General features: G+C 36.3%; 1 protein-coding gene across 1 annotated transcript in view; it reads left to right on the top strand.

Annotated features, from left to right (window-relative positions):
• The window catches only part of THSD7B (thrombospondin type 1 domain containing 7B), a gene marked incomplete at both ends in the record, with an annotated part of 783,939 nt that overhangs the window by 517,635 nt on the left and 244,226 nt on the right, over positions 1-22,078 (top strand). The window contains one exon of the mRNA XM_080689965.1: positions 3,152-3,415. Within this exon, the coding sequence (XP_080546091.1) occupies positions 3,152-3,415 (264 nt within the window). The remainder of the gene's footprint in view (positions 1-3,151; positions 3,416-22,078) is intronic.

Genomic DNA, 22,078 nt, shown 5'->3' with positions numbered 1-22,078 from the left:
AAATAAACTGATTTAAGAGATCCTTAAGCTGGGTATCATGGTACCTACCCATATTCCCAATACTTGGGAGGCTAAGACAGGAGGATCACAGGTTCAAGAACAGCCTCAGCAATTAAGTGAGGTCCTGATTAAAAATTAAAAAAATAAAATGAAATAGAACTAGGAGTATTACTGGGAGGTAGAAAACACCTGCGTTCAAGCCCAAGTACAAACAAATGAGTGAATGAATGAATAAATGAATGAATAGATTCTTTTTTTTTTTTTGCTGGTGGTACTGGGGGTGGTACCCAGAGTCTTTCTACCTCCAGGCTATACTCCCAGACCTATTTTCTATTTTATTTGGAAACAGGGTCTCACTAAGTAGCTGAGGCTGGCTTCGAACCCATGCAATCCTCCTGTCTCAGCCTCCCAAGTGCGGGGATTACAAGTGTGCGCCACCACGCCCGGCTTGAATAGATTCTTATGCATTTGAATGCCATATTTTGTTACTAGTATTAACCAGGGCTTTCAACAGAACAATTCAAGTGTTACATTTCAGTTTATACTTGATCATCATAGGAAATGGGGAAGGAGAAGAAAAGATTGTGGTGCAAATGTAACAAGTGTAGGATTTTCCCCAGGAGTCTGATTGGTCCTGTAAGTATAGATTTCTAGGCTAGGACTCAGAAGTTTGAGCAAAAAATATAGGGTGAAGATAATATTTGGGGATTTAAGGGATTTGGATGGTGCCTTAAAATCTTCAAGTAATTGGAGATATAGGATCAGAAAAGAAAATCCCAGGACTTGGGAGGCTGAGACAGGAGGACCCAGGTTCACGACCAGCCTCAGCTACTTAGTGAGGCCCCCTAAAACTTAGTGATACCCTGTTTCAAAATATAGAAAAAATGAATTTGGGATGTAGCTTGAAGGTATAATGCTCCTGTGCTCAATCCCCATCACCACAAAGAAAGAAAGAAAAGAAAGAAAGAAAGAAAGAAAGAAAGAAAGAAAGAAAGAAAGAAAGAAAGAAAGAAAGAAAGAAAAGTAAACCTCGATTGGTTCTTTGAGGAACCACATCAGTTAAGAAAGGTACGTAGAGAAAAAACAATCACCAAATAATAAATAAGATGTAGCTAGGAGGATGGTCAGGACATTGGGTAGTGGTGAAGGACAAAAAGATATATTATGATAGAATTTGGAAAGGATATTTTCAAAATGAGAGTGCAAACGCTCTGAATTATCAAGTGATTAAGTCTTAATGCAAGACATTTTTTCACGTTGCATCATTTGGGAAGAGTAGTTTTAAGAAACAGATGGACACAGAATCTAAGGTTAAGTTAGTTAAGAGAGTGAAATTTGAAGAGATGTAGGCAGGAAGTTTCAATAAGATTTTATGGAAATCCGTGAGGAGTTGGACAGGCTAAATACAGATAGTAAGGAATGATCACTCTCCACCAATATGTCACTCACCTAGTAAATTTCTGTGCCTGTGATGGAGGCTTTGTTTCTCAAGCTTATTCTAAAGCTTTCTATTAATAGAGGCAGATGAGTACACCCAGTGGATCAGAAGGATAGCTAAAACTATTGCCTGATCGTTTCAGGTCCTACAAAAAAAACTTCTTATCTCCATGCACATAAGTATCATGGCAGATCATAGAGCCAGTCATCCAGGCAACAGTTGCAGAATTGCATGTGATACAAACCATCTCGCAATGAGGAAGTGGTCTACATATCAGCTGGTATCAGACATTTACAGAACAGACCTAAGGACTGGAAATAGACCAATAACCATGACTATAGTGTTTGTAACCCATCATAATTCTAGCTAATGACTCACTAATGAGAAAACAAAGGGTACAATTATGGGCGATTTTTAGTCATCTGGAGGAAGTGTGTGGACAGCAAGTTGAAGCAAGGTACAGGGGGAATTGGATTCCATTAAATGTGATTATCAAGCATTCACAGCTGTAAAAATGATACTGCACTGCCATTACTCAAAGTCAGGTAAAAGGTCCATCAAAGTCCATTGGTAAGGTGAACTCATAGTCTAAAACACTTAAGTTTAAAGGATCTCACAAAATGGAAGCCATGACTTTTTTCAGATAAAATTTTCTGACATATTTTGATCATTTATTTCAATTTATTACTTGTGTCAATATTTGTGAGTTGTCTGGTAGCAGGAACCAAAATGAGTTTAACTTTGTCTATCAGTTCTGATGCAATCTGCCTTCATTTTAAGATCTGTTTTTAAAAACTTGGAAAAAAGGGAAGAGGGTTACTACTTAGGCTTCTGTTTATTTCCATGCCAACCTTTACTTTCAAGGAGAATGGAGATAGGGTGAATCAATTTGTTGTCATGGATAAAATATGGAGAATATAATCATAAATAAGTAAAGAAATTTTAGCTGTTAAGCCACTGGATCAAACGTCCCAATATTTTATACTGGATTACAACAAGAAATCATTTGTACTTTAAAATTAGCTTGAATGTTATGGGAGTTACTTTTATTGTCCTTGGATATACTTCCAGAACAAACAAACAAACAAACTGAAAAAGTAAAATAAAAAAAGAACAATTTCAGAGCTAGGCATAGGCATATTCATGTAATCCCAGTACTTAAAAGGCTGAAACAAGAAAATTTGAGGCCAGCCTCAGCAATTTAGTGAAGCCATCCACAACTTTGTGAGACATTGTTTTAAAATAAAATATAAAAATAAGAGCTCACACTTGTAATCCCCACACTTGGGAGGTAGAGACAGGAGGATGGCACAGGTTCGAAGCCGACCTTGCTGGCTTAAGAGACCCTGTTTCCAAATAAAAGTATAAAAATAGGTTTGGGAGTGTAGCCCGGAGGTAGGTTTCCAGGAATCCCAGTACCACCAATATACATACATACATACATACATACATACATACATACATACATACATATATACACAAACAAACAATAAAAGATAAAAATAAATAAAATAAAAATAGGGCTAGTGTGTAGCTTAGAGGTAGAATGTCCCTGAGTTCAATCCTCAGTCAAAAAAAAAAAAAATGACAGGAAAGAAAAAATAAAATATTTTATTTAAGGCTTAATATTCTAAAAGTTTATAAATACAAAACTGTAAATTTTAACAAAACAACAGATAGGGAAATAATATACATTGTCTTTTGTTGGAACAGGAAAAAGCAGAAAGAAGGAGAAGTGCCAGGATGCCGACCTGTACCCTTTAGTGGAGACGGAACTGTGTCCTTGTGATGTATTTATATCTCAGCCTTATGGAAACTGGTCAGATTGCATTCTTCCAGAAGGCAGAAGGGAGCCTCAGCGAGGACTGCAGATCCCTGGAGACAGCAAAGAGTGCGGAGCAGGCCTGCGCTTTCGGGCTGTAGCCTGCTCTGATAAGAATGGGAGGCCCGTTGACCCGTCCTACTGCAGCAGCTCTGGTAAGGAGAGGAAGCGGATTACTGATGACATTAGCACACAGCTACGAGGCTTTTCCAAGGCCAGAATCCGCAGCTTTGTTGTGTTTAATAATTGTTCTTGTTTTCCTTGGTCTGTAATGCTCTATCACATGAGGCACACATGTCCCAAAGACTATCTGACTTTGAATATTTGACTTGCTCACTGTCTGTGCCTTTGTGCCTTGGCCACCAGCTCGTTCACTAGCCAAAGCCTAGGAAAGACACACATATATTATGTTTCTTGTGGGACTTTTTATACTCTTCCATCAATTTCTTCTGATGTAGTTGATAAAATATCAATGAGAAAAAACTTAACTTTGAATACTTTACAATGCTACATATGAATATATTCCTCCAAAAATGGGATAAAAATGATAGAAATTAAATAAGGCAATCTGAGTTTTCAGAGATATAAATCAGATAAGATCTGGCATATACAGGGTGGTAAGGCTATAGACCTGAGATAAAATCAGAGAGAAGACTACCTGCCTTCCTTCCTTCCTTCCTTCCTTCCTTCCTTCCTTCCTTCCTTCCTTCCTTCCTTCCTTCCTTTCTTTTCTTTCTTTCTCTTCCTTCTTTCCTTCCTTTCTTCCCCTTTCTTCCTCTTTCTTTCTTTCTTTCTTTCTTTCTTTCTTTCTTTCTTTCTTTCTTTCTCTTTCTTTCTTTCTCTCTCTCTCTCCTTCCTTCCTTCCTAACTTTAATTGGGTAAATTTTAAAGATATGGATAAATGGGAAAATAAATGAGATTTAAATAGGACTTGGCATGAAAGTTAGAGGAGCAGGCTGAGACTGATAATGACTGTGGAGCTTACGAAATTTCTGTTCTTTTTTTTTTTGTATCCTTTTACTTTGAAGACTAAACAAGTTAGAATTTTACAGAGGAGTATGAAAAGAGATAATTTGTGCTAAACTGGTAAATTCTGTAGACAAATTCATAAGTGTTGATCTTAATTATCAAAGTCTTAGCTTAGCCCTACAGAGCTTTTTCAGTAGTACCTGAAATGGCAAATCAACAGTTCTATAGTACAAGTCAGGTTAGTGATGGTTCTTCTTTATGGCAAATTTATTAGTTAATTGTTAAGATATATCATTATATGGATGTCACTTAAGGTTTAGTGATTTTTCATATGAGTGGCATCATTGCCCTGTATCTGTTTCTTTGATTACTCTGCAGACTTATAAATGATTTATATGACTTTCAGAAACATTACATACTCACCATGGATCTATTTTTAGGAAGTCAAAGCCCAGTGACTCTAATCTTTGATTTTTAGCGTTCATATGCTTATGTGCATATTGGTATGTTTATCCATTCATTCCATCAAAACCTGTATACTTAATACCAGCTATGTACTTGCTCTTCTTATATAATTTGGATTTACAGTTTTAAAACTGTAAGGTAGGAACTCATGGAGATTTTTGTACAGTAGAGGATTGACAAAAAACAAATGCATTAAAATAATTTTATGTCTCAGCCAGTTGTGGTGGTGTATGCCTATAAGCCCAGTCCTTGGGGGGCAGGGCTGAGACAGGAGGATTGTAGGTTGAAGGAAAACCTCAACAATTTAGCATGACCCTCTTTCAAAATAAAAATAAAGGCTGGGAATGTAATAGCTTGGAAGTAGAATGGATGTGAGGTCTTGATTAATTTTGAGAATAAAATGTTTAGACTTTAGGAAAATCTTCATTTAAGTGACATATATCTAATATGTGACCACTGAGAAGGAGACAGCCAGGGGGAAACTACATAACAGATAACAGTGTTAATACAGTTAGTGTGACATGTGTAGTAGGAAAAATATTCTGAACCTGAGCATGGTGGCACATGCCTTTAATTCCAGTACTTGGAAGGCTGAGACAGGAGCATCATAAGTTTGCAGTCAGCCTCAGCTACTTAGTGAGGCTTTCTGCAACTTAATGAGAACCTGTCTGAAGAATAAAAAAATAGGGCTAGGGATGTAGCTCAGAGGTTCTACCCCCAGTATTGCAAAAAAAAAAAAAAAAAAAAAAAAAAAAAGAATCCTGTATAGAGGGACTGGAGAGCTGTGTGAAGTGACCTTGAAGAAATAGGGAGAGCCAGGCTTGGTGGTGCACACTTGTAATCCCAGCATTCAGGAGGCTGAGATAGGAGGATCGTGGCTCCTGGACAGCTTCAGCTACTTAGTAAGGCCTTCTGCAACAGAGTGAGATCTTGTTTCAAAATAAAGAATAGCCAGGCGTGGTGGCGCACGCTTGTAATCCCAACATTCGGGAGGCTGAGACCTGAGGATCGCAGTTCGTGGACAGCCTCAGCTACTTAGTGAGGCCCTCTGCAACTCAGTGAGACCTGGTTTCATAATAAATAATTAAAAAAAAATAGGGCAGAGGGTGTAGCTTGGAGGTTGAATGCCCCTGGGTTCCATCCCCAGACCCGCAAAAAAAAAAAAAAAAAAAAAAAAAAGAAAAAAGAATAACAAACATAGGGCTGGGGTGAAGCTTGCAGCTTGGAGGTAGAGTGCCCCTGGGTTCCATCCTTAGTACTGTCAAAAAACAATAAAAAAAAGAGAAAGAAACAGGGAGAATCTTAGACATGTCAAGGAGCATGGATCAAGGTCAAGCACAAGCAGAGTTGTCAGCTGGGATGTGTAGTGAGTAATGTGATCCAATTTACATTTTTTAAGAGGCCACTTTTGACCATTATCTATACAATAACAAAGGACAAAAACGCCATTTGGGAGACAATGTAGTTAGGGTAAACTATGATGATAGGTTAGACTAGGGTGGTGACAAAAATTAAATAAATGAAAAAGTGACTTTAAGGTATAATTTGAAGATAGTATTTACAAGATTATTTTAAATGCAAGTCATTTTTAAAATTCATCTTTTATTCATTTCTAATTTTACGTGAATTTGTGCATGTATGTGTCTATATCTTTTAATTTGAAAATAATCATTTCACATTAGAGATGAAATATCTTCAAGGAAGTGGAATATTTCCAACTCAACAAATTTGCAGTCCAATACCCAAAGTTGGTAGGAAATGCTAAAATATTTTGACAAATAAAAGTTTTAAAGTCAAAACTAGTGTTTTATAACTTTTGTAATATTTGTGTTAAGATACTTTTATAGTATATCTTTTTAACATTATTTTTAAAATAACTGAAATGCCCTATTTTGTCACCTCTAGAGATAAGACACATATCTATCTAAGAAAAAATATTTCTTTTTGAGATACAGGGGATTCAACCCAGGGGCATTCTACCTCTGATCTATATTTCCAGTTCCTTTGTATTCTTTATTTTGAAACAGGGTCTTGATAAGTTACTGTTCAATGGCCTCAAACCTGTGGTTCTTCTGTCTCTGCCTCCCAAGTATTGGGATTTTAAGTGTGTGGCATCCAGCCCAATGTGAGGGCACAGAGGAGAGGGTCTTTTAATGGCCACAAATAAAGTCATAGTGTAAATGTGTGTGTATATGTCTGCCTGTGTATATGCGTGTTGTGTGTGTGTGTGTGTGTGTGTGTGTGTGTGTGTGTGTGTGTGTTATGAGTAAGAGTTAACTTACTACTAAGAGTTGTATTTTCATCAGGGAGAACTGAGGTGCAAAGTAGTGACCCCAGTCTGGTTCTAATAAAAAAGTACACGTTTTACCTCTTTAAGTACTTGAAGAATGGACTTTGTCTTCCATTTGCTTTTATAAGACATAAACGTGATTCCCCAAGATAGTATCAGGGAAACTTCCATATGAGGATAATTACTCTTCATGCTTAGGTACCCTCTACATCCCCTGCCAGACACATAGCTGTGGGGATACAATCTAATAAATTCTGAGTTATCTATTTTAATGGATATAATTGGAGATTAAAAGCACTATGGAGGCAAATATTAAAATTGTACCTCATTATAAAAAACTTTAAAAAATGAAGTTTGTGCCCATATCCTGTCAGCCACTGTCGATTCCTAATGAGTATTACCACCATCTGATGAGAAAGTACAAGGTGTAGTGTGAGGAGATGTTTCCTGCCTTTGTGTTGACTGGGGATGATTTAGTTTGGGCAGCAAAATCTCTTTCTCTCTCTCTTTTCACTATATGGTAAAATTTTAAGACAGTAGAAAAGCCTGACTTGCTTACTTTCCTTACTTCTGTCAACTTAGATGGTTAAATATTCCTCTTCCTCCTTCTTTGAACCCAGGGGAATTCTACCTCTGAGTCATATCACTAGCACTGTTAATTTTTTACTTTGAAATAGAGTCTAAGTTGCTCAGGGTTTTCCTAAGTTGCTGAGGCTGGTCTTGAACCTGTGATTCTTATGTCTCAGCCTCCCAAGTTGTGAGATTACAATTGTGCACCACCATGCCCAACCTTTTTCTTTCATTTTTTCAATTGTATCCATGGTGCCTAAAATAGTACTAGAAATTCAGTTTTCACATAACAACTTCACTTTAAAGGAAATAAGAAGAGTTCATTCTGAGTTCAATATGAGTAGCTATGACCCAGAAACATAGATTCAAATTATCTAGTAGATCCCATTATTGGGAGAAATTATGTGAGCTTTTATGGTTACAGAATAAAATGGAAGAAAATTCTAATTCAATACATTTACCAGTTACACTGGTAGGAGCGTCAGGTAGGTGAATTACACCAAAGTAGGGCAATTTCCTCTATAGAATTCAGATATTATCTTACAACATTCTCAGCTATTTAGGATTGGTGGAGTCTAGAGGTATGTCAAGATTACAGATACATTCAAAAGTCTTATCTAAAAATTTCTGGGCTGTTAGACCAGATAAGGAGGTTGATAGTGAATGGCTGCTTTAAAGGGCAGAGGGCAGCCCAAGGTAACTTCATAGTTCAAGATAAATTTGGCATTTGATCCACAACTTCCCAGTCTGCATAACCAAGATGTTCTAGTGAGATGAGTTCAAGCAACCTGCAGAATAATAAACACAAATGTAGGTTTTCAACTTCAGTTCACAATATTCAAAACATATTTCTGAATGCATGACTGAATCCTCAGGTCTTAATATTTTTACTTCCTAAGTATCTTGAATCTTTGTCTTTTCTCTTTCTATTTCTCTTGTTTTCTGTCTATCATACTAAGAGCCAGCAATCATTAAACTAAAATACAAATGTCTACTTAGTGAGGCCCTCAGCAATTTAGTGAGATCCTCTTTCAAAATAAATAATAAAGCCTGGCATGGTGGCACAGGTTTGTAATCCCAGCATTCAGGAGGCAGAGACCAGAGGGTCGCAATCCCAGACAGTCTCAGATACTTATTGAGGCCCTTTGCAACTCAGTGAAACCCTGTTTCAAAAAATAAAAAGACTGAAAAATAGGGTTGGGGTGTAGCTCCGAGGTACAGTGTCCCTAGGTTACATCCCCAGTACCGTAAAAAAAAAAAAAAAAAGCATACAAATGTAGGGCTGGGAGTGTAGAATGCCCTGGGGTTCAGTCCCCAGCACCACACACACACAAAATGATGATGATGATGATGATGATGATGATGATGATGATAGTAGTAGTAACAACAACAACAACAATAATAATAATAATAATAACAATAATAATAAACAAATATGATCAAACCACTGGCCTATTTGCAGTTTTATCTGTCTTCCTTTTACATACTAACTCCTCAGTGAGACCTCAAAAAGTTCCAAGAATATGACGTCTGTTTGGCATGCTCTTTCTCCTCTTTTCATGAGACGCTCATCCTTTAGGGTAAAATACACTTCTACCTATTTTAGAAAACATTTCCTTTTCTTTTTAAAACTATGCTTAGCTCTTTAAACAATTCTTTATATACATGTCTAATTTCTCTTGCTAAATGCAAAGCTCATTGAAATTCAGGACAGAATTGTGTTCATTTCTCCATCCCTATTGCATACCCTGGATCCGTTCCCCTCATCACCTCTCAGCATCTTTCAGCCAAATCAATGAAAGCACTAGTTTAGACTTGGTAAGAGTCATCTGGAAGTGGTAGCTCATGCTTGTAATCCCAGTACTTGGGAGGCTGAGATAGGAAGATCATAGGTTCTCCACCAAGCTCAGCTACTTAGTGAGGCCCTCTGCAACTTAGTGAGACCCTGTTTCAAAATAAAGAAAAAAAATAGGGCTGAGGGTGTAGCTTGGAGGTAGAATGCCCCTGGGTGGTTCAATTTCCAGTACCACCAAAAAAAAAAAAAAAAAAAAAAAAAAAAAACACTTGAAAAGAGTCAGTACATATGCCTATGTACAAGTTTAGAAATGTGTATGTTTGCACTGATTGTGTTTTGACAACCTTTTTTGGTAAAATAGCTACATTTAAGGAAAGCAGATCTAGAGGGAAGTCAGTTATGCAATACATGGTTAAGCAGTACAGAAAACCTGGCTCTATTTTATAAATGACATACAGTTTTGGAGTAGAGAAAGTGAAATTGCATTGCTACAAGCTAAGAAGCAATATTGTTAAAAGAATGTGAGTATGCAGAAAAAACAATACAACAAGTAACCCTGTGGTTACTTCTTGAATCAACGTTAATTCATCAGATTATAAAATTAACATATAATCTCTTTTATGTTTGATTCCAGATAAATTATGATTGGCTTTTATACGCAATTCATTATCCGCATTAATACTTCATCCAGAAATAGCTTAGCAATTGCAGCTTAATGCTATTACAATTTAATTAATTATGTGTCATACATAAGGAGGTATGTTGTGGAGACAAAACAAAATCATCATTTAAGTCATCTCTTTAGGTTTAAGGACAGCACACAGTAACTTATGAGACACTACTTCATAAGAAAAATTAGAAAAAGGGCTAGAAGGAGAATGCCCCTGAGTTTAATTCTCAGTACCAAGAAAATAAAAAATAGATTCTCTTTGTGGGAAATAGAGAATCAATATATTTAGAAAGTTTAAATAATCTGTATGTGTCTTTAGTTTTATATAGTTGAAATATTTTAGTTATCTCTACATATAAATAAATTTGGGCTGAATAGAGAAATTTGGTTTGAGGACAGAAGTTGTTTATTTCTTAACCAAATTGATTAAATGAACATTTTATATAGCACTCTGGCAAAGATTTATGAATTTCAGAGATAAAAAAACCTTTACTATTTGAACTCTCCTCATGAGCCTACCACACAGAAGTGACCAAATAATTATATACAGAGCATTCTTGCAGGATAAAAGCATTTTAGTTGTCTACAGTTTCTTCCAAATGACTGACTGACTTCCCAAATCCTATACACCTTTAAGGTTGAGAAGACATTGAAGAGCTCTTCAAACCACTACACAAGTAAGAATGGTAATAAGCCAAGGAAATTTAATTAACAAAATAAAGACTGTGTGTATGTGTGTGTGTGTGTGTGTGTGTGTGTGTGTGTGTGTGTGTATGTATGTATGTATGTATGTATGTATGTATGTATTTGGTGGTACTGGGGTTTCTGGAAGCCCTTTTACCTCTGGGCTACACTCCCAGACCTATCTTTACATTTTTATTTGCAAACAGGGTCTCCTAAGCCAGCGCGCAAGGCTGGCTTTGAATCTGCGCGATCCTCCTGTCTCTGCCTCCCAAGCGCGGCGATTATAAGCGTGCGCCACCACACCCGGCTCTATTTTTATATTGAGATTTTGCCTTGTATGCTTTTCTGTTTTAACATGGTTTTTATATATAGTTTATATAATATTGCTACTTTGTACTTTGGTGGTGTTTTTCTCTTTTACATTTCTTTATCTCTGCTGATCTGCTTTAATTCAGTTTTTTTTTGTTTGTTTGGTTTTTGTTTTTAATTTTTTTTTTCAGGTTGATCACTGCTCAAAAGCCAATATTTGGGATTTGAGAGATGGGAGTTGGTAGGATTGAGTCAGGTAGGATTGAGTCATGTTTATTCAAGGGCCATATATAGCGAGGGAAAGGACGGATTAGGTAAGAGAGCTATGTTCAGAGCAGGGTCTTCATCATGCAGGGTATGTAGCTCCTTTTACTTCTCAAGAGCATGGCATGACCTCAGTCTCCTGTGGATAATGTATGTAGTTCTTTTTAGGCCGAGAGGTTTAACTTTTCTAAAAGGTGAACCTCACAGCAATTTACATGCGTATATCTAAGCAAAGATTATTTAGCAGTTAACATTTTGACCACTTAAGTAGGGCTTCTCTTTAGGCATTAGAATGGCAGACAAAAGCCAGAGGATATAATCCATGCAAGGGAATTAGGGATGGAAGCAACCTTGGGAAAAGGCAAAGGGAGGGGAAGCAAAAGTAACCTTGCCAAGGACTGCTGCTAAGGAGCACTCACTGCTACACTCCTGTCTTCCTGGAGATCCACTGCAAAGCTTGCAGACTGACTGCAATGTGTGGCTGCATGAAAGTCCTCAGCCACCTAGTAAAACCTCATTTCTATTGTCCTCTTTAGTTTTTCCTCCTACCTCCTCTTTTTTTTTTCATTTCAGTGAGAAGAATCTTTCTAAAACTCATATCTAAATCTCAGTCTCAATGATATGAAACTCTCAGTCGCCACCCATTAGCCAAATGCATTAGCATAATTGTGCCCCTTTCTAGCCCGTAAAGCTTCTACCCTGATCTATCCCATACAGAACTCCAGCAGTCTCCAGTTGTGTATATATCTATACGTACATGTCACTATTAGTGGGCTTTTGCCCACTATTTTACCTGTCTTACAGATGGTTCATTCTGCCACAGAGGGCTGTGTACTCCTGCATCCATTCCATCACTCTATCATCCCAAAGCCCTGGCAAAGTGTTAGCGCATCATACATACTCAATAGTGGCCAAAAAACATGTAACATAAACCACTGTGTATAAATAACTTTAATGTACATATGTATATAAGTTCCTGATAGCTGCTATGACAAAACTGCAAACTCAAACTCACAGGCTTAAAATAATGGACATTTATTTCTTCATAGTGAAAAGCCTAAAATCACTTTACTGGGGCAAAATCAAGGTACAGTCAGGACCATGGTACTACCAAAGGCTCCTGGGAAGAAATACTTTCTGGCCTTTTCTACTTTTCAGAGCTTTATTACTTGCATTCTTTGGCTCATACTTGCCTTTAAGTCAGGTGGTATAGTGTTATGGTTTGCATCTGAAATGTCCCCCAGAGTCTCATAGGTTGAAGGCTTGACCCCAGTGCTGCAGTGTTCAGAGGTGGGGCTTTTAGGAGATCACTGGATCATAAGGGCTGTAACCTCATCAGTAGATTAATCCATTTGATGAGTTACTAATTTAAAGGGACTTCTGGGAGGTGATGGAAACTGTGGACAGGTGAGGCATGGTTCGAGGAAATGGGCCGTTGGGGACACATTCTTGGGGACAGTATCTTGTCTCTGGCCCCTTTATCTCACTCTCACCACCTCCTCATTGACATGTGCTGAGCCATTTTTCTCTGTCATGCTCTTCCACCCTGATATTTCTGCCTTGGAGGCAGCTGCTCATGGCTGAAATCTCTGAAAGCAAGAGTCTATAAAACATCTAAATTGTTCTCATTTGACCAACACACCTAGTATCTTGCTTTAGTATTATACTGGGATCTTCTATGTTAAATTTTCCTTCAATTTCTTCTTATAGGAACATTCCTGATTATCTGTCGTATGTAATAATCTAGGATACTCTTCCCCATATCAGTCTTCTTACTTTAGTAGCATCTACACATCTCTTTTAACAAGTAAGGTAATTTTCACAGGCTCTAGAGGGATTCACATCTGGATATCTCTGGGCTATTAACCAACCTGCTGCAGTGTATCAGGAAGGCTGTTAACATTTTTAAGCTAACCTCCTGAAATATGTGCAAATTAAAAATAATTTGAAACTTCTTTCAGGTGTTATAAGTATTTACACAGTGTCTTTTTATTTCTTCATATGTATAGTGTCTTCATGGGGGAATTTATGTGAAAAACTGAAATTATAAGCTGAAAAATTATTGGGAAAAATATTGAAAAATTGAAAATATACTCTTATTGACACGCTGTAGTCTCACATCATAATGATGTTTAGAGTGATAAGAACATACATGCACACAGAAGTTGGTGATCTTCACCCTCACTAGCAAAATATTGTTGACTAAAATATTATAATGAAGAAAATAAATATTGGTCTTAATATTTTTTCAGTACTGGGGATAGAACTGAGGGGTATTGTACCTACAAGCTACACCTCCAGCCTTATTTTTTAGTATTTTTATTTCTATAATTATTTATTTATATATTTGTTTATTTGTTTACTTTGCAGTACTGATGATGAAATCTAGGGCATTCTACCTCTGAGCTACACCCCAGCCCTATTTTTTATTCTTTATTTTGAAACAGGGTCTCAGTGAGTTGCAAAGGGCCTCACTAAGTAGCTGAGGCTGACCTTGAACTTCATTCTTCCTGTCTCAGCCTCCAGAATGCTGGGATTATAAGCATGTGCCACCACACCTGGCTTTCTTATTATTTTTAAAACAAGATCTCTTCTCCGAACTATGAGTTTGGCCCCTTTGTCAAAGATCAATTGACTATAAGTGTGTGGATTTGTTTCTGTATCGTCTATTCTGTTCCACTGCTCTGTATGCCTGATGTTGTGGCAGTACCATGCTGGTTTTTACTACTATTGCTCTATAGTATAATTTGAAGTCAGGGATTGTGATGCCTCCTGCATGGTTCTTACTGCTGAGAATTGCTTTGGCTATTCTGGATCTTTTCTTTCTCCAATATAAAATTCATCACTGATTTTTCTGGGTCTGTAAAGAATATCATTCATATTTTGATAGGAATTGAATTGAATCTGTAATCACTTTTGGCAGAATGGTCATTTTGATGATATTTCTTATGACTATCCATGAACAAGGGAGATATTTCCATCTTCCAAGGTCTTCTTTAATTTCTTTCTTTTATAGTTTTTATTGTAGAAGGCTTTTATTGTAGAAGTCTTTTACTGTAGAATAACCAAACTATTCTTTGGTTACGTTTTTTCATAGGTATTTTATTGGTGTTGAGGTTATGGTGAATGGGATTGTTTTAATTCTTTCATTGTGGATTCATTGTTGGGATATAGAAAAGCAACTGATTTTTTTAGATTGATTTTGTATCCTGCAACTTAGCTGAATTGGTTAATCAGCTCCAGTAGTCTTTTGGTTCAGTTCTTTGGGTCTTCTAGATAAAGGATCTGTTATATGCAAACAAGAATAATTTTAATTCCTCTTTTCCTATTTGAATTCCTTTGATATCCTTCTCTTGTATTATTGCTGTGTCAAGAGTCACAAGGACTATATTGAAAAGAAGTGGTGATAGTGGGCATCCTTGTCTGCTCCTGGGAGAACTGACTGTCAATTTATAGAAAGGTGGAACTAAATCCTTACTTCTCACAGTGTCCAGGAATCAACTCAAAATGGATCAAAGATTTGGAAATTAGACATGATACTGTGAAGCTATTACAGGAGAGCATAAGTTCAACAGGACAACATATAGGCATAGGCAGTAACTTTCTCAACAAGACCTCCAAAGCGCAGGAAATTAAAGCAAGAATGAACAAGTGGGATGGTATCAAACTAAAAAGTTTCTGCTCATCAAAGGAAACCACCAAGAACCTAAAGAGAAAGCCTGAAGAATGGGAGAAGACCTTTACCAGCCACCACTCTGATAGAGGGCTAATATCCAGAATATACAAAAGAGCTCAAAAGACTCTACACTAGCAAAACAAATAACCCAATCAAGAAACCGGGAACTGAACTGAATAGATATTTCACAAAGGAAGAGATACAAATGGCTAAGAGATACATGAAAAAATGTTCAACATCATTAGCCATCAGGGAGATGCAAATCAAAACTATGCTGAAATTCCATCTAACCCCAATCAGAGTGGCATGAATAAATAACTGTATTAACAACAAATTCTGGTGAGGATGTGGGGAAAGAGGAACTCTTTTACACTGTTGGTGGGAGTATAAACTAGTCCAGCTGCTATGGAGATCACTGTGGAGATTCCTTAGAAAACTGGGAATGGATCCACCATTTAATCTGGCTATACCACTCCTGGTTATCTTTCCAAAGGGGTTGAAATAAGAGAATTATAGTAACATATGCATACTCATGTTCAAAGCAGCACAATTTGTAATAGCCAAAATATGGATCCAACCTAGGTCTCCATCAACAGATGAATGGATTCCAAAATTATGGGAAATACACACATTGGAATTCTACTCAGCAATAAAGAACAAAATCATGTCATTCACATGAAGATGGAAAGACCTGGAGAACATAATGTTAAGTGAGATCAGCCAAGCACAGAAAGAGAAGGGACATATGTTTTTCTCTAATATGCCCAAACTAGGGAATACTAGGGATACCAGAGGGACTCCAAATAATGGAGGGGAAACCTCAGCAAAGAAAGAAAGGAAGGGTAGGTGAGGAAGAAGGCTGAGGTTGATTAATGGAGGAGCTACATACAAATATGTATATAAGTGTGAATGCAGCATGGTTAACCTGGACACTCATTGTTGGGAGGGGGAAGCGGAAGTGTGGTGGGAGAGAAGGCACAAAGCACAATCTGAATGTATGCCATTTTCAGTATGATCCACATAAAAATAAAAAATAAAATAAAATAAATAAAACAGGATCTCACTGAGTTGCAAAGGGCCTCACTAAGTAGCCGAGGCTGTATGTGAACTGAGATCCTCTGGTCTCAGCCTCCTAAGTGATGGGATTACAAGTGTGTGCCACCATGCCCAGCTTTGATCTTAATAATTTTCTGGAACAATATTTGGAATCATTATTTCCCTATACATCTTGAGCCAATCATTTATCTTTGGGTTAGACACTTGCATCGTCTTGCTTACCTCTTCGGTTGGATTCACTAATTTTTACCTATTGTACAGTTGCTAGAGCTGAGCACTTACTGCTCTCATTTGAAGAGAAGATTCTGCTACTGAAAATATGTGAGGAGCTCTTATAGTTCAAAGAGCCACCTGATGAAGAGATCAGTTGAGAGCAGTGGCTCGTGTGCCCCTGCTTTCATTTACTCTTTCAACAAACATCAATGAATCTATTCATCAGACAGTTTCCAACAGAAGAGTGTATGAAGACTCTTAAGTTACACTCATTGGAAATATTCACAGTCTAAAGTAGGACTGTTTTAGGAACTTCTAAATTAGGGATTATCTCTTCTCTCTGAGGCAGACCATATTTTAAATTTTGAATTATAATGAGACAAAGATGTTAGGACTTTATTCAGTCAGTTTAATATAGCCAGTATTTCTTATGTAAGAACATGGAGTCAAGATTTCTTTCCTGGAGATTGAAAGTAGAAATGGACCTGTGATCTTATAGCTTGATCTCTATGTATCTGACTAAAATTCCTTTTTAGAGCATAAAAATGTGTTTTGACTTTTCTCATGGAAGAAATTGTAGATCTATGATGAATTCCATGTGTACCTTTGTTTTCATCTAATTGCAATGAAAGGATACACATTTTGTACCCTAAATGAGAAAATACACAACTTCTAAACAAATATTTCCACTTAATATCTATTACTTCTTTTCCTTCAGTTCTAACAGTAGATATTTTATGAAGAGGTACAAATTAATTAGTTACATTTCTTTAAAAAAAAGTCCAATCTCCCCTAAGATGAGGTTAAAAAAAAAAGAATTTCCACATATCTACTCTCAATTTCTATTCAGTACTATAGTGAAAATTCTATATAAATCAATAAGCAAATAAAATAATAAAAAAGGTATCTAAATTAAAAAGAAAGAAATAAGACTGTATGTACAGTCAAATAACATGACTTTGTTGACATAAAATCTTTAAAACGATTCCTGTTCCCACAAAACAAAACTGTTAGAGATAATAAAGCAATTCAATAATTTTGTGGAATATATGATCAGTATTCAAAAATCAACTGAAGTTCTACATACTAACAATGAAAAATCAGAAAAATGAAATAGAAAACAAAGTTGGGTATGGTAATCCCAGCATTTGGGAGGCTAAGACAGGAGGATCACAGTTTGTGGACAGCCTCGGCTACTACTTAGTGAGGCCCTTTGTAACTGTGTGAGACCCTCACTGAGTTTCAAAAAATAAAAAAATAAAAAATAGGGCTGGGAGTGTAGCTTGGAGGTAGAAAGTCTCTGGGTTGCATCCCCAATACCCCAAAATAAGTAAATAAGTAGTATATAAATAATAAAATAGAATAAAAAGAAATAAACAATATTGTTTAAAATAGCATATTAAAAATCCCAAAATACTCAAGAAAAAATTAAAAAAGAACTTCAGAAAGTTGTAAAACATCATTGAGAAAATTTAAGATATGAATAAATGAAAAGCTACTCCATGCAAATGGATGAGAAAACTTAAAATTATTACAATTCCAATAGTCTTCAAATTGCTCTATATACTCAGCTAACATTTTTGAATGAATTTATAAAGTGATCTTAAAGGTATATGGAAATGCAATAGACCAAGATAAGCCAAACGATCTTGAACGAGAACACAGGTGAAGGACAAATACTTCCTGATTTAAAAAGTTATCACAAAGCCAGGCGTGGTGGCCCACACTTGTAATCCCCACACTTGGGAGCCGGAGACAGGAGGATCATGCAGGTTCGAAGCCAGCCGCGCTGGCTTAAGAGACCCTGTTTCCAAACAAAAATATAAAAAAAATAGGTCTGGGAGTGCAGCCCGGAGGTAGAAGGACTTTCAGGAACCTCAGTACCACCAATAGAAAAAAAAAAAAGTTATCACAAAGCTATAGTTGTCAAGATACTGTGGTACTAGCGTAAGAGAGATATGTAATTTAATTAAATAAAATTGACCTTTCATCTGATTATCAACAAGGTCCCAAGGCAATTCAGTGTGGAAGGAATAATCCATTCACAGTATGGTACTGAGAATGACTGCATTTCCACATAAAAATGAATGAAGCTTGACCCTTCCTTACTCCATAACAAAAGTGAATAGAAAATGGATCATAGACATAAATGGCTAAAACTATTAGTAGAAAAAAACAATGTATTATTTTTTAATTTGGGATTAAATCCAGGATTTTGCACATTCTACGCAAATGCTCTAACACTGAGCTACATCCCCAATGATTTTTACTTTATATCTATATAAAATATATCTAGGGTACCCAGGCTAACCTGGAGGTTATGATCCTCTTGCCTCAGCTTCCCAAGTAAGTAGCTGAAATTATGCACATGTGCCACTGAACCTAATGATGATAACTTCTTTGGGCTAAATAGAGTCTTACTATATAGAACAACAAAAGCACTAGCAACAAATGAAAAAATTAATTTAAATTTATCATAATTTTAAAAATCGGTTCTTGGGAGACTGAGATAGGAAGATTGATAACAAGATCAAGGCTAGCTTCAGCAATAATGAGGCCTTGTTTCAAAATAAAAAATAAAATAGAGTTGAGAGTATGGCTCAGAGGTAGAACATCTTTGGGTTCAATTTCAAGTACCACCAAAAAAAACCCCATAAATTAAAAATTATGCATTACAAAGGACATCAATACTATATGGGAACAGAATTCAGCATTATTCTGACACCAAACCAGAAAAGGATACTACAAAAAAGAAAATTATAGGTCACTATCTCTGATAAACATAGATGCAATAATACTTAATAAAATGGTAGAAAATAAAATTGAATACCATATTAAAATGATTATAGAGGTGCAGAATACCAAATAAACTTACAAAAAGTCAGTTGTATTTATTTTTTCATTTATTTCTTTATTTACTTATTTATTTTGGTATTGGAGATTAAACTCAGGTGCATTCTACCTCTGAGCTATACCACAGCCCTTTTTATTTCTTATTTTGAAGTGAGGTCTCACTAAGTTGCTGAGGCTAGCCTTAAACTGGCAGTCCTCCTGTCTCAGCCTGTGCTCAGCTCTATCAGTTGTATTTCTGAAACATACTATCCAGTTAAGAAATTAAGAAAACAATTCTATTTACAGTAGGATTCAAAAGAATGGGATACTTAATAATAAATTTAAACAATGCGGTAAAATATTTCTATCCTGAAATCTATAAAACATTAATGAAAGAAATTAAAGATAACATCACATATGAAAGAATCTTATGTATATGAATTGAAATAATCAACTTTGTCAAAACGTCCATAGTATCTAAAAGTGTTATCACCTTTAATAACCTTTTTTTTACAAAAATAGATAAGACAACCCTAAAATTTGTATGAAGTCATAAGAGAACTTGAATAGCTCAAAAAGCCATGCCTAAGAACAAAGATGATATCATACTTTCTATATTCAAATTATATTAAAAAATATAACAATCAAAACAGTATGGTACTGGCATATCAAAACAGATGCGTAAACCATTGAAACAGAAAGATCAGAAATAAACCCATACATATGCAATTTACTAATCTTCACAAAGGTGCCAAGAATGTCAAGAAATGGTATTCTCTTTAGTAAATAGTGTTGGATAAACTGAATATTCAAATTCAAAACTACAAAATTGACTCTTTATCTTAGACCATATTAAAATAGGTCAAAAATAGGTTAAAGAGTGTGTGTGTGTGTGTGTGTGTGTGTGTGTGTGTGTGTGTGTGTGTGTTACTGGGGATTGAACCCAGAGGTATTCTACCATCGAGCTATACCTCCAGCCCTATTTTATTTTTATTTTGATACATAATCTTGCTAGACTGATGAGAGTCTCACTGCTTGCTGAGGCTGTCTTTGAATCTGAGATCCTCTTGTCTTAGCTTCCCAAGTATAAAAATTACAAGTGTGCACCACCATGCCTGGCTCTAGATTAAAGACTTAAGCATAAAACCTGAAACCATAAAACTCCTAATAGAAAACATAGGGGAGAATCTATATAACATTGATCTTGGTATTGATTTGAGGAATATGACAACAACAACACCGTTAACAAAATCAGCAGTCCACATGCACACACCTGCACACATGTATTTACCTGCATACATAAATTAGCACTAAGGATTTTGATGTGTTCATGTTATGTTCTAGAAAATTCCTTATGATAAAAATAGACTTGTCAATATATTAATGGGGACTATATCAGAAGAGAAATATGAATAATGTATTTTAGTATTATAGTGATTAATTCTGGTATGGTTTTTAGGAAACAGCATCTCAGAGCATATGTATATGTATGTATATATATATATATTTTTTTTTCTTTTTTTCTTTATTGCAGTATGTAGGATGGAACCCCAGGGGCATTCTACCTCTGAGCTATACCCCAGCCCTATTTTTTATTTTGAAACAGGGTCTCACTGAGTTGCAAAGGGCCTCACTAAGTAGTTAAGTAGTAGCTGAAACTGTCCTCGAACCACAATCCTCCTGTCTCAGCCTCACAAATGCTGGGATTATAAGCATGAGCCATCACGCCTAGCTCTGAAAGATTTAATGAGAGTTTTAGTTTTTTTTGTTTTTTTTGTTTTTTTTTTTTCCCCACCAGTACTGGGGATGCTAATCAAGTACTCTACTACTCAAGTACATCTAAAGATCTTTTTATTTTATTGTACTATTTCACCTCATTTATTTGTTTATTTAATTATTTATTTATTTTGTGGTACTGGAGTTGAACCTCGGAGCATTCTACCTCTGAGCTCCACCCCCAGCCCTTCTTTAACTTTTTGTTTTGTAAAACAAAAATTTTTTTCAAACTTTTTCTCTTGGATGCTGAGAGTCTGGCTCCATTGCTCAGGCTGCATGGAACCTGTGATTCTCCTCTCAGCCTCTCAAGTACTGAGATTACAGGCTTGTACCAACATTCCCGGCTTTATCTTATTTTTATATGGGATCTTCCTAAATTTCCCAGGCTAGCCTTGAATTTTATAATCCTTCTGCCTCAGCCTCCAAAGTAGCTGGGATTATAGACATGTACCACCATGGTCAAATTAAGTCTGAATCTGGAAGGAAGAAAGGGGGCATTGTGATTTGATAACAACTGCAATTGTGTAACTACATAGAAAAGACTAGGTAAGAAAAATGAGTTGAAGTAACTTAGTTAGTAGCTCAAAGGCTAAAGTGAATTTGCTATTCAGGGACTTTTTGTACTTAATATTTGAATTTAAATTTTTTTTATTATTTTTTTTTTCGGGTCTGGGCATGGAACCCAGGGGCATTTGATCTCTGAGCTACACCACCCTGCCCTGTTTTTTATTCTTTATTTTGAAATGATCTCACTAAGTTGTGGAGAGCATCACTAAGTAGCTGAGGTTGTCCACGAACTGCTATCCTCTGGTCTCAACCTCCCAAATGCTGGGATTACAAGTGTGCACCACCACGCCCGGCTGAATTTGTTCTTTAAAAGACTATTTTATTTTATTTTATTTTTTGGTATTGAGGATGGAACCCAGGGTCATTCTACCTCCAAGCTACACCCATAGCCTGACTTTTTTTATTCTTTATTTTGAAACAGGGTCTCACTGAGTTGCAGAGTGCCTCACTCAGTAGCTGAGGCTGGCTACAAACTGCGATCCTCCTTTCTCTGCCTTCCAATTACAAGTATGCACCACCATCACCCGGCTTCGCAGACTTACTTTTTAATATTTATTTTGTAAATCTTTATCTTAGTAAAACAGTGTTTTACTAAGTTGATGAGAGTCTCACTACTTGCTGAGGCTTCCCTGGAAAATGAGATCCTTATGTCTCAGCCTCCTAAGTATTGGGTTGACAAGCG

This window comes from Muscardinus avellanarius (genome assembly GCF_963383645.1).
Source record: "Muscardinus avellanarius genome assembly, chromosome: 2".
NCBI lineage: Eukaryota > Metazoa > Chordata > Mammalia > Rodentia > Gliridae > Muscardinus > Muscardinus avellanarius.
This window is presented reverse-complemented; position numbering and strand designations above follow the sequence as displayed.